General features: G+C 39.7%; 1 protein-coding gene and 1 long non-coding RNA gene across 2 annotated transcripts; one reads left to right on the plus strand and one right to left on the minus strand.

Moving 5' to 3' along the window:
• Nucleotides 1-437: 437 nt before the first annotated feature.
• LOC134751135 (uncharacterized) lies at nucleotides 438-4,214 on the minus strand. The gene is made up of 2 exons (XR_010128609.1): nucleotides 3,757-4,214; nucleotides 438-3,352 (listed from the first exon to the last, which is right to left on the minus strand). It is a non-coding gene; the product is annotated as an uncharacterized LOC134751135 (long non-coding RNA).
• Nucleotides 4,215-4,306: 92 nt separating this feature from the next.
• On the plus strand, nucleotides 4,307-5,141 carry LOC134750848 (peroxisome biogenesis factor 10-like). Its single transcript, XM_063686082.1, is given in 1 exon segment — nucleotides 4,307-5,141. A coding segment is annotated over 1 exon segment (813 nt). The 3' UTR covers nucleotides 5,120-5,141.
• Nucleotides 5,142-12,135: the final 6,994 nt, after the last annotated feature.

The following is a 12,135-nucleotide window of genomic DNA, read 5'->3' on the forward strand; positions in this document are numbered from 1 at the left end:
AGACACACATATCAGATTAAAAGTGTATTCTGTTAAGTATTGCACTGGTAGAGTACACAATGGGAAAACTTAAGAGTTAAACACTGATTACTTTTATGAATTAACAAAATATTAGATAGAGGTGTATCAATTGTACCGCGTCGGTTGCCGGACTGCGCGGGAGCGGCGGGAACGTATCTGTATATGGTCGCTCACGCGCAGCGCGTTGCGATTCGGAGCCGTGATTGGCTCATGGGGTGCAGCAATGAAGTCGTCCAATACGCGAGCTTGGCTTGAAGTTTGTGGTTGGCGCGTTATAGCATTAATTAATCATTTATCTCAGTCTAATGTAAGAATACCGTCCTACGTTGCCCCCTTGCTTGAAGAACTTGTTTCAACTATTAAAAATAATGGCCAAAATTGTGCAGTGGAACTGCAGAAGTATAATAAATAAAAAACAAGATCTAATTCATTTATTAAACAAATTTCAACCATTTGTTTTTGCCCTCTCTGAGACATGGCTGAAGCCTGGAGCTCTTCTTAGAGTTACGGGATATTCATGTCTCAGAGAGGACCGTCCTGGCGGATGGGGCGGAGTAGCTCTACTCGTCAGGAATTCCATATCATTTTCACCTTTTCATCTTCCATCCCATAGCGATGATTTTTCAATTGTTGCTGCTATTGTAAATAACATCTGTATCATTTCTGTATATATTCCTCATCCATCGTCATCCATTTTTGTTGAGCTTGAACAAATAATTTCTTCTCTTCCTAGGCCCGTTTTAATTTTAGGAGATTTTAATTCACATCACCAGGTTTGGGGTAGTTCATCGTCTAATAATAATGGAGATCGCCTCATACATATCTTAGATGAACACAATCTTTGTATTTTAAACAATGGCTCTCCAACCCGCCGAACAGCTCCAACAGAGTCAATTAGCGCTATTGATTTATCAATTTCGTCAGTCGATCTTGCGTCATCTCTCACTTGGCATACTCTGGAGTCAACATATGGGAGTGATCTCTACCCTATCATTATTACATTTCCATCTTCTATTCCGCCATCTCCAAAACCTAACCCTAGGCTTAAGTATAATTTAAGTCATGTTGATTGGAAACTTTTCAAAGCCCGTGTAGAGGAGAAATTGTTAGGTTTACCAGCCGTAGATGATAGTAATGTAGTTACTTGCTCTGTTGCTTTAGCCGAGACAATGACTGAAGCAGCTGATGAAATTTTCCCAGTAAAAAACAGTGCATCGGGTAAAATACCTTCTCCGCCTTGGTGGGATGATGATTGCTCTCAAGCAATCAGAAACCGCAAGGAAAATATTGTCATTTTATGACAAATGAAAATTTTGAAATATACATGCAAGTTGCTCGTGAGACTAAAAAATTGTTGCGAAAGAAAAAGTTCGAAGGCCGGAAGCGATTCTGTTTGTCTCTTAGTCCTAGTGTAAAACCATCCATAGTATGGAATAATATTAAAAGATTTAGACATGCTTTCAATGATTCCTCTAGACAGATCCTTCCTCCTAACCTTGCTACACAGTTTATGGACAGATTAGCTCCTGCATTCGTGCCCGAAGAATATGTATTTCACCCTGCTGCCTTTTCATTTGACTCTTGCTGTTATAATACTTTAAATGGGCCTTTTAAAATGGAGGAGTAAAAAGCTGTATTAAGTGGTTTAAAAGACACTTCACCTGGGGAAGATGGAGTTCCTTATTCCTTTTTAGCAAATGCCAGTGATGGTACTCTTTCTTATTATCTAAATATAATAAATTCTGTCATCCAGTCTGGTAAAATCCCTGGTTCTTGGAGATCTCAAATAGTTATTCCTATTTTAAAGCCCTTCAAACCAGTGTCAGATGTTTCTTCTTATCGTCCAATTGCCCTTTCCTCAGTATTTGTTAGAGTAGCAGAACATTTAGTTAAAAACAGATTAGAATATTTTGTAGAAAAAAACCAATTACTTTCTCATAGTCAATTTGGATTCCGAAAAGGTAGGTCTACTTATGATAGCTTGGGCATTTTAGTTTCAGATATTCGATTGGCATTTTCTATAAATGAGACTGTAGTAGCTGCTTTTCTTGACATAAGCGCCGCTTATGATAATATTTTAGTCTCAGTGCTACAGGCAAAACTTCATAAATTAGCTATACCGATAATGTTAAGCAATTTCATAATAAACCTTTTATCAGAAAGGTCCATTAGCCTTCTCATAGATGACAACAATAGGATTTCCCGTTTAGTGTGGAGAGGGCTTCCACAAGGATCCGTATTAAGTCCCTTGTTATATAATATCTACACATTTGATTTAGAGTCATCCTTAAATGACACTGTTAAAGTCTTGCAATATGCTGATGATTTATTATTATACTCGCCAAACCTTTCTATTGAACAGGCCAGTAGATCTGTCACTTGTTCTTTGGGTTTATTGAAGTTATGGTTAGATTCAAATGGTCTGGAACTCTCAGTGCATAAAAGTGTTGTAGTTTTGTTTACTAGAAAATTGTTTCCTCCTCCGATTAATGTGCAATTTAATAACAACTCCATTTCCATTAAAGATAAAACCAAGTTCCTAGGTGTTATTTTAGATAATAAATTAACAGGTCTTCCACATTGTGATTACATAGTTTCTAAATGTGAAAAAAATATTAGTATCCTCAGGTGCGTTTCAGGAGTTTGGTGGGGTTCACATTTTTGCATGAAACTTATGTACAATGCCTTGATCAGAAGTATTCTAGATTATGGGACATTTTTGTTAGAGCCAGGATATGTAGCTGGCTTCTAAAAATTTGATCGTATTCAATCCAAAGTATTGAGATTGATTTGTGGTGCCATGAATTCAAGCCCTATCAATGCTATGCAAGTTGAGTGTTCTGAGCCTCCTCTTCATTTACGACGCCAATATCTTTGTGATAGGTTTATTTTTCGTTGTTCCCAATTCTCTAACCACCAACTCTGGACTATCTTGTCTAACCTCTTGCTTCAAATTACTACTTCCAACTATTGGAAAAATAAGAGTCCTCCTTGTTTTATCAAAAGCTTTCAAAAACTTAAATCTATATCAGCTCCCACTGTTAGCTCTTCAACACTTCCCATTTTCCAATATGAATATGATTCTCTAACACTTGTTCCTCCGGTTCTTCTCGATATTGGTATCTCCAAGAATGATATTGAACAAAATCAACAATTCCTGGGATTCATTGGAACAGATGGCCTGGGTGCGCATCATATATACACAGACGCTTCTAAAATGTCAGACAATGGTTGTGTTGGCATTGGTGTTCTCCACACCCAATCTAATATTTATCAAAAAATAAAGTTACCACCGGAATCCTCTGTGTACAGTGGTGAGTCCTTTGGAATCCTGAAAGCAATAGAGTTCATCATTATAATGCATCTCAAAAAAGCATTTCTCAGACTCCCTAAGTTCACTTCAGGCAATATCTAAATTTCCTTTCAAATCTAAATCTAATAACCCAATTATTTATCAAATCCGTAGCCTACTGTTAAAATGTCACCTTAAAGGTTATTCGGTTTCCATTGCTTGGATCCCTGGACACAGAGGGATTAAGGGTAATGAAAGGGTGGATGACTTAGCTCGAGATGCCATTAGTTGTGGGGACATGTCTCCGTTTAAGAATGTTGCTGAAGACTTGTTGGCACTGCCTAAATTATATCTACGAAAGGAATGGACGAAATTATGGACATCTGGTGCGGGTGCCGCTGCGTTACATTATCGGAGCATTCAAAAATCAATTCCTGTCAAACCCTGGTTTGCTAAAATCTCTTTGCCAAAACCTGCAACTAGTATGTTAATTCGAATGAAATTGGGTCACGTTTGTACACCGGAACACCTGAAACGACTAAATCGCGTGGCCAGTTCTGCATGTACATGTGGAGCTGATCCCGCTGATCTTAATCATATATTCTTTGCATGTAACCTATATGACCGTTCTATATTATTAAGACAGCTGTCAGATTTGAAAGTTCCGTTTCCTACATCTATTACAACACATGTATATTAATGATTCTTCTCCATATATATTTAAATCATTATATTTATTTATCTCACGTTATAACATTAAACTTTAACTTACTATAATTTACCTTTTCCTGATCCTTTTCCAAAATTCCGAATTACCCGTTATCCCTTATTGTAATCCTTTAATTCCGTTTCCCCGTTTTACTCGTTTGGCTGAATGCGCCAGGAGCGCGATGCCATTAAAAAAAAATTGATAAAAAAATGAACGAGTAGGATGCTGTTTAATAGGAAAATACTTATACTTATTGATTGGAACTGTTGAAAAGTGCATGCAGAATGGCTTTGCCGGCTGCCCAACGAGCGGAGGTTCTGAGAGCGTGGCAGAAAGACGACCACTATGAGAAACAACTTGCGGGATCTATGGCTAGGCTTATGCCTTCAAATCATGCATCTAAAGCCGTTCCCATATCTTCCCTGCTTTATAAATCGTTCACTACGCTAAACGACTTGCAGACTCTCGGCGAAGAATACTCCGGAATCGTTCAAGTGGACGAAACGTACCATAAACTCCCAACATTCGGCAATAGACTTCTCAGCATCTTATTATCAGCCTTTGGTGAAAATTTGACAAGAAAGGTACTTCGTTACGCGTAAACTGCCGTTGAACAAAATGCTACGTTAAAGCCTGCGGTCCAAAACTCGTTCGTAGTGTTGTTTAAGGCTGTGGCTAATATGTTGCCGCAGTTTGAAAGCATACACAGAGCTCTTTGATATATTAGCGGTGGGCCTATACAGCTTGGGAAGACCGCTTCAGGGATTGATTAAGTGCAAGTTAGACCAGCCGCTGCAGCATACTATGCTCATTTAAGGTTATTAGGTATGGTAACACTGCTGCATGCTTTCGTTTCTTGTGGTCAGAGCATTTATCAGGCTAAGAGACACATGGACCAAATGAGAGCGTTTCCCAATGAAGTTGATAGTAACAAATCCTGTGTAGCATGCTTGGAAGAGATAGTTCAGCCTTGTGTGCTGCCTTGCGGACATATTTTTTGTATGGAGTGCAGTTATGGAGCGGTGGAAACATGCGCATTATGCCGCACACCGTTTTTGAAGAATAGTGTTGTGCCTCTTATGAACTATTCTCCATGACGTTGTAAATGTTTTAAGAACTTGTATAGAGTATGTGCGGAAAGAGAAGTCGTGAAACGTATGTGATCCAATACATTCTACGACCCTTTCCACACATACTCTAACCAAAAGTAAAGGGTAAAGCAAGGGCAAATGGTGACAATAGTACATTGTGATACAAGTGTGCTATATTGGTCATTACACACGAGGCGATATAGCGAGCGCGCAATAAGAAAGCCGATGTGTGTAATGACCAATGCACACGCGTTTCATACGACGTTTTTCAACACACTTGCGAGAAAAAAAAGGAAACTTTCATATTATTCAAATATTTATTGTAAAAACAGTAAGTCTTGCATCTGTCATACTGCCTGCCGACCCCTCTCGCCTGCCGCAGGCAGGGACCGGACAACCCTTTCCGCGATAAAACCCTTTCAATGGGCGACACTTAAACACGGCTAACACATTGAAAGACTTTCCCTTTTGAACTGCAAGCCCATTCATACCCTTACCTTTGACTAACCCTTACCGAAAAGCTAACCAAAAATAAGGCTAGCTCTTAATAAGGGTTACCCTTATCTTTAAGCGCTTTTTATAAAGGTTTCCCTTTGCGTGAAAGAGACAGGATTAGTATATATCTACGGTAGTGTATGAAAAGGAAAGAAAATACGTGCCTAGTCAAAGAACGCCGCCGTCGCCGCCGACGATCGCTCGGATTCGAAGTAATGTGTGCTTTATGAACAAGGTAGATGACTTAAATTAGCACGCTTATATGCTAAAAGTGAAGCCCTTTATAAGGCTAACCCTTATAAGCAATATGCAAGGTGTTGGTGAGCGGATGATAAGGGTTTTGTAAGGGTATTTGGGCTACCGATTACTCAAATGTGGTAGCTTTATATAAGGGTTTTTAAAAGCAAAACAAAGGGTTTCGTCTGGCAAAGGGTATGGTGAGTTAAGCCTTATGCAATACCCTTATAAAACCCCGATAAGGGATAGCGGGCCGGTCCCTGGCCGCAGGTGGGCCGGCCGGGCTCTGGCAGGCGGTCGGCCAGGCGCCGGCGCCCGCTAGTCCATGTTGTAAAATGTACTTGAGAAATTTAAGAAGGTTCTGTTTCCATACAAATTATTAGCAATCTTCTTAAGTCAGTCGGATTATCAATCATTACCTAACAATATAATCTATAATGTAATGAAAAAGCACGCGTGTTTAATATCTAGGATTATGAGCCTAAAAGCAGTTCAATAACTTGCATGTTACGAGCAAGTGTCTGAAAGATAAGTTATAGTTAAGTAGTTAATTTTGTATATTGTAAATAAAAGGGTTTATTTTTATACAATTATTATTTGGGTACTTTGTAAATAAAGAGTACATTTCTTACAAGTATTACATAGTTTCAATCTAATAAGTATGATTAAAACAATGTACCATGCTAAATAAGGCCTATTCACTGAGGCGGAGATTAGAGAAGACATGTAGGAATCAACCAATTGTTTATTGCGTTGTTTTTAATCCAGCAGAGTGGGTGTGAGATGTGTCAGATGTGGAATCAAGCAAGATAATTTGTTGATTCTATCATCTCTACCTCAGTGGAAAGGCTGCCTTACTGAAAAAGATACTGCTTGAAAAACAAAAAAACAGGGATACCATACGGCTTTTTGGTTGCTGATTTCAGGATCTAATCGGTATTGCTATGAGATCTTGTACCGAACCTTTCGCGCTTTCTCACTCTTATTTTATGGCCACTACTATTTTTATTTCTATGTTTATGCTTATTTTCTGTTTTATTTATGTATTTTATTTCAGAACTTTCTAACACCACTCAACTACACACTTTTTACAGTACCGTATACTTATCACCGTCATATTTACCTAACTGTAACGTGATCTGGGTTCCGGCAGAATATCAGTGCTCCGCTCAATAGAGTGGAGCGTATAGCTGAGTCGGAACCCTTTTGTTGTTGCTGCAATGCACACAGCGTGCAGTTAACCACTAAAAACTAATATTTCGTGTTTAAGTAAAAATTTTTTTGTTAATTTAATTTAGTAGTTAAGTTTTGTTCTGACTGCAATGTACCTACTTATACTTTACACTAAAATTGTGTGTTTTGCAGCATCCAAATAAACGTTTTATCTATCTATCTATCTATCTACTGTTAGATTTGCCATATGTATGGACATGTCGACCTCGACAATTGAAGCAAAAGTATTGTAAGGAGATACGCATCAAATAGATGGTGACAGCCAAAAAGGCCAAATATATTGTAACACGCTTAACTACCTTAGAATCATGAATGTGTCCCGATATATCTGGCCACGTTGGCTATCACTATCTATTTGAAGCGAATTGTACGTACAGTCGCCATCAGACATATCGGATAGGCCGAGGTGCTCAAAAATATCTGAACACGCACCTAGCGCCTTGACAATAGAGGCGTGTTCAGATATTTGTGAGCACCTTGGCCGCTCCGATATATATGATGGCGACTGTACAAAAAGTATTGGCTAAAGCCCTTATTACATCTTCACGGTCACTGGGCACTTTTTAGGGTCACCAGGCTGTATCTCAGGAACCGTGATAGCTACAGTTGAAATGTTCACAGATGTATGTCTGTTGCTGCTATAACAACAAATACTAAAAGCAGAATAAAATAAATATTTAAGTGGGGCTTCCATACAACAAACGTGATTTTTTGGCGTTTATTGCGTAATGGTACGGAACCCTTCGTGCGCGAGTTCGACTCGCACTTGGCCGGTTTTTTTAAAGACATTTTACTCACGTTTCACATTAAAAAATACATTGTTAAAATTTAGTATTGTACGGAACCCTTGGAACGCGAGCTTGACTCGCACTTGGCCGGTTTTTATTAGGGTTCCGTACTCAAAGGGTAAAAACGGGACCCTATTACCTATTACTAAGACTCCGCTGTCCGTCTGTCTGTCTGTTAGCAAGCTGTATCTCATGAACCGTGATAGCTAAACAGTTGAGATTTTCACAGGGAGACCGAGCTTTGCTCGGAGAACACATAAAAACTCAAAAATGCGTATTCCCAGAGATGACCTTAGCTAGATCGGTTTTTCGCCCCCGAAAACCCCCATTTAGCAAATTTCATCGAGATCGTTAGAGCCGTTTCCGAGATAGATAGATATATACAAGAATTGCTCGTTTAAAGGTATAAGATAATAAAAAGTACGGAACCCTCGGTGGGCGAGTCCGACTCGCACTTGTCCGGCTTTTTTTTAACCGGCAATATTTTGCGATGTGAATATTGCGTTGCGACTGAGCAACTTTTACTATGGGATCAACCCCTAAATCACAATTTTATATTGTTAACCAAGGGATGAAAGGCACTCATGCATACAGCCGAGGTATTTTGGCGCTCGAACGCAGTGAGAGCGCCAATAGGCCGAGGCTGAAATGATGCCTTTCACCCGAGTTAAACACTCTACTTTTCATTTCGAATACGAGGAAAGGTAAATGCATGTGTTTTTTTTAAACATGACAAAGTATAAATTCTTATAGTATTTCTTAAGGGTACTTTCAGTTACAAATTTAGGCAAGTGTCGTTATTTATGGAATGGAGAGTCAAATATCAAAATAGAAATTGCACAACAAATCCATTTAAAGTCAAATTTCAATGGCCATAAATGTTAAAAAAAAAAAAAAAAATCAAATTTCAATTGCTTATTGTGAAAAAAAAAAAAAACGTACTTCTAAAGTAAAATGCTCTAGTGCAGACACGTATCATTTTCTGCACACCTTTTAGAACAACAATGACCCTCTTTCAGAGCATGAGAAATGAAAAAAAAAATTGGTTGCTTATTTTGGCTGCTTAGATGTTGATATTTTCTCATCTACGGGAGAACCAATTTTTTGTCTCGCGATTTCGGGGTTGGTTCCATAGTAAAAGTTGCTCAGTATGTAACCTATATGTATATTCACATCGCTAAATATTGCCGGTAATTAAAAAACATTCTGTATTATTATGGAAAATTAAGCGAGAACGCAGCGGTGTGTGACTAGCGAACTTAGCGATAGCGGGGTATTTGAAGCCTGAAACGGCGCGCCCTTGAACTTTCTAGGCGTAGGTTATTCGGATGACTGGCGTTGGCTTAGATTCGCGAGAGTCGCGAGTACCGTTGGCAGAGAAAACCTCATTTTCAGTTGTTAACATTTGGTTTGGAAATAAATTGTAAATTTTTGAAACTAACACACGGAAGTATCTGTTTGTAAATAAGCAGCAAGTGGTATATAAGTCATTAACCCGATTAGGTGCGGTTAAAATAACTTCTCTTGCAAGTTACATGCACATGCAAAAAAAAGCGCTTGTGGCCTAGTGGTAAGAGCGTGCGACTTTCAATCCGGAGGTCGCGGGCTCAAACCCCGGCTCGTACCAATGAGTTTTTCGGAACTTATGTACGAAATATCATTTGATATTTATTTTACCAGTCGCTTTGCAGTGAAGGAAAACATCGTGATTAAACCGGACTAATCCCAATAAGGGCGTTTACCCTCTGGGCTGGCAGTCGCTTTCGTAAAAACTAGTGCCTGCGCTTTGTCATGGGATTAGTTGCCAACGGACCTCAGGCTCCGTTCCCATGAGCCGTGGCAAAAATGCCGGGATAACGCGAGGAAGAAGGAGTATTATAGGATCTATAGGAGGTGCAAGTACGTACTGCTCGCGCTCAGAGTTGGTCAAAAGTAGGGTTGCCATATGGAAGAATTAAATGTCCTGATAAAAATTCTGACATCACCCTAAAAATCCGGACATTTCTTGTAACAGAGATTTGGCGTAGCTTGAACGACGCCCCGGCGGCGCGCTGCGCTCTGCGGTGTACTGTATCGTGAGGTATTTCCTAAAAATCCGGACACTTGTCAAGTCCGGCCGCAATCCGGACAGAGGTCCAAAAATCCTGACATGTCCGGACAAATCCGGACGTATAGCAACCCTTTGAAAGGCTATGCGCCTATTGACTCAAAAGGCGCATAGCCTTTCAAAGGGTTTCGCCGTGGCCGGGTGGCCTAGTGGTCAGGACGTTAGCCGCGTAAGCTGAAGACGCTCGATTCTGGTTCCCGTGCCGGCACCGGTAGACTTGGTCACTATCCCTAGTGTATGTCATCTTTTTCAGTTTATGTAAGTATGTATACTCGTTATAAAGCAGCATACATCACAACCATAAATTCTCATTTAGTCTAATAGTAGTAATAGTATCAGTCATTTTATAATAGTAATAGTATTCATAATAGTCTAATCTGCCGTCCGTACTCACTGTGCCACCTTCCTCATCGGCATGTTGTCTCGGTTATTCTGGGGGTGTCAGGGGCGATGCTGTAGACGAGTCAAGGGCGGCTGGAATTAACTTGTGAGTGCTGACAATGAGCTTTGTTTTTGGTGAGATTTCATTTGGAAATACAGTTGTGTTACATGGTTGACCCTAATAGCCGGTTTACTTTTAGATTTTAAATGGATAAGTATTTAGTTTTTTTTGTTCTAAGGACCAAAGTATATTTTGGGAGAGGTAGGTGCACTGAGAGCAACATGACATTCATGACAATCTGAAGCTATTAGGGTTAGGCCGCGGGCCAGGAACAGATTTCCATGACCAATCGCCTCCCAGGCGAAAACTCGTATAGTAGTTAACGGCTATGTATGATGAATCCTCGTGAACGTCAGCTGCCGCTCCGTTGGTGGGTTGAGGAATGGCAGCAAAAAAAGTCTATAAAATAGTTATTTGTGCAACAAGAGAGGAAAATTGGTTTTTCTTGCGAGTGTTTATTTTGAGTCCCGAGAAAGCGAAAGATTATATAATTGAATCCCGAGCGAAGCGAGTGATTCTAAGTTAGAATCTTGAGCGTAGCGAGGGACTCAAAAACACGAGATGTAAAATAACTTTGCTCTCGTGTTGCACATATAACTTTTCACCTCAGTAGTGACAACATATTAAAGGTTAAAATGTATTTCGAATTACACAGAATAATACAGAAACAAAAAAAAAACCAATTTGTAATAGAAGTATGAAGTGGCAGTTCATGGCCTTCAATAAATTAAAAAGCTACTTTGTTTCACTCCCCGGAGTGACGAAAGTAGGCTTGTTCGAGCTGCTGAGGTGAAAAAAAATTAGTCATCGCCTCCCGCTTGATAGGTACTTTGTCAGATGATAGTTTAGATGCTATTGTGAATAAACAAAATCGTCAGCCGATTGTATCGCTGTGGAAAGACCGTCAGCTGGTCACATGAACATGTAAAAAAGAAAATTCTTTTAGTCATCGGCGTCATCGCTACCCGTTTGATACTTTGTCAGATGATAGTTTAGATGCTATTGTTAATAAAACAAATCGTCAGCCGGTTGTATCGCGGTGGAAATACCGTGTTAAGCGTTTCGGTGGCTGCCATTCCTCAACCCACCAACGGAGCGGCAGCTGACGTTCACGAGGGTTCATCATACATAGCCGTTAACCGCTATACGAGTTTTCGCCCGGGAGGCGATGACTGACGAAATTTGCGCCCGCTCGCGGTCTAGGTGTATTTCGACCAGATGTGCGATGATGCGTTGCGAGCAGCGGTTCATAACCTGGGGGTAATTACCCCCGCGGTGGTAAAACTGGCATTTTACGGGGGTAAAACTGGTATTTTACGGGGTTCAAAATCAAAGATAACAAAGACCTATCTATAAGAAAAAATATTAATTATTATGGAGGAGGGGTAAAATCGAGTTCCCTAGTTAGTCAAAGGGGTGACAGTACTGAAAAGGTTAGGAACCACTGGTTGCGAGGGATGTGTTTTTAAGAACCAATAGCATCACTGCACGCTGAACGTAGAAACAAAATAGTGATTCTATAGTTTTTAACAAACACATCCCTGGCAATGCATTCTCGCACATTTCTGGTCGAAATGCACCCTACTCTCTAAAATCGTACATTGATCTAATTTCTATAAGGACGCGTATACCAATCTAGTAAAAAATACAATTTATACAGTATCGGCCAATAATATATCACCTTTGAGTGTTTTTGTATGAGCTTGTATAGAGAAAAAAT

The sequence above is a fragment of the Cydia strobilella genome, chromosome 21 (assembly GCF_947568885.1).
Source record: "Cydia strobilella chromosome 21, ilCydStro3.1, whole genome shotgun sequence".
Taxonomy (NCBI): Eukaryota; Metazoa; Arthropoda; class Insecta; order Lepidoptera; family Tortricidae; genus Cydia; species Cydia strobilella.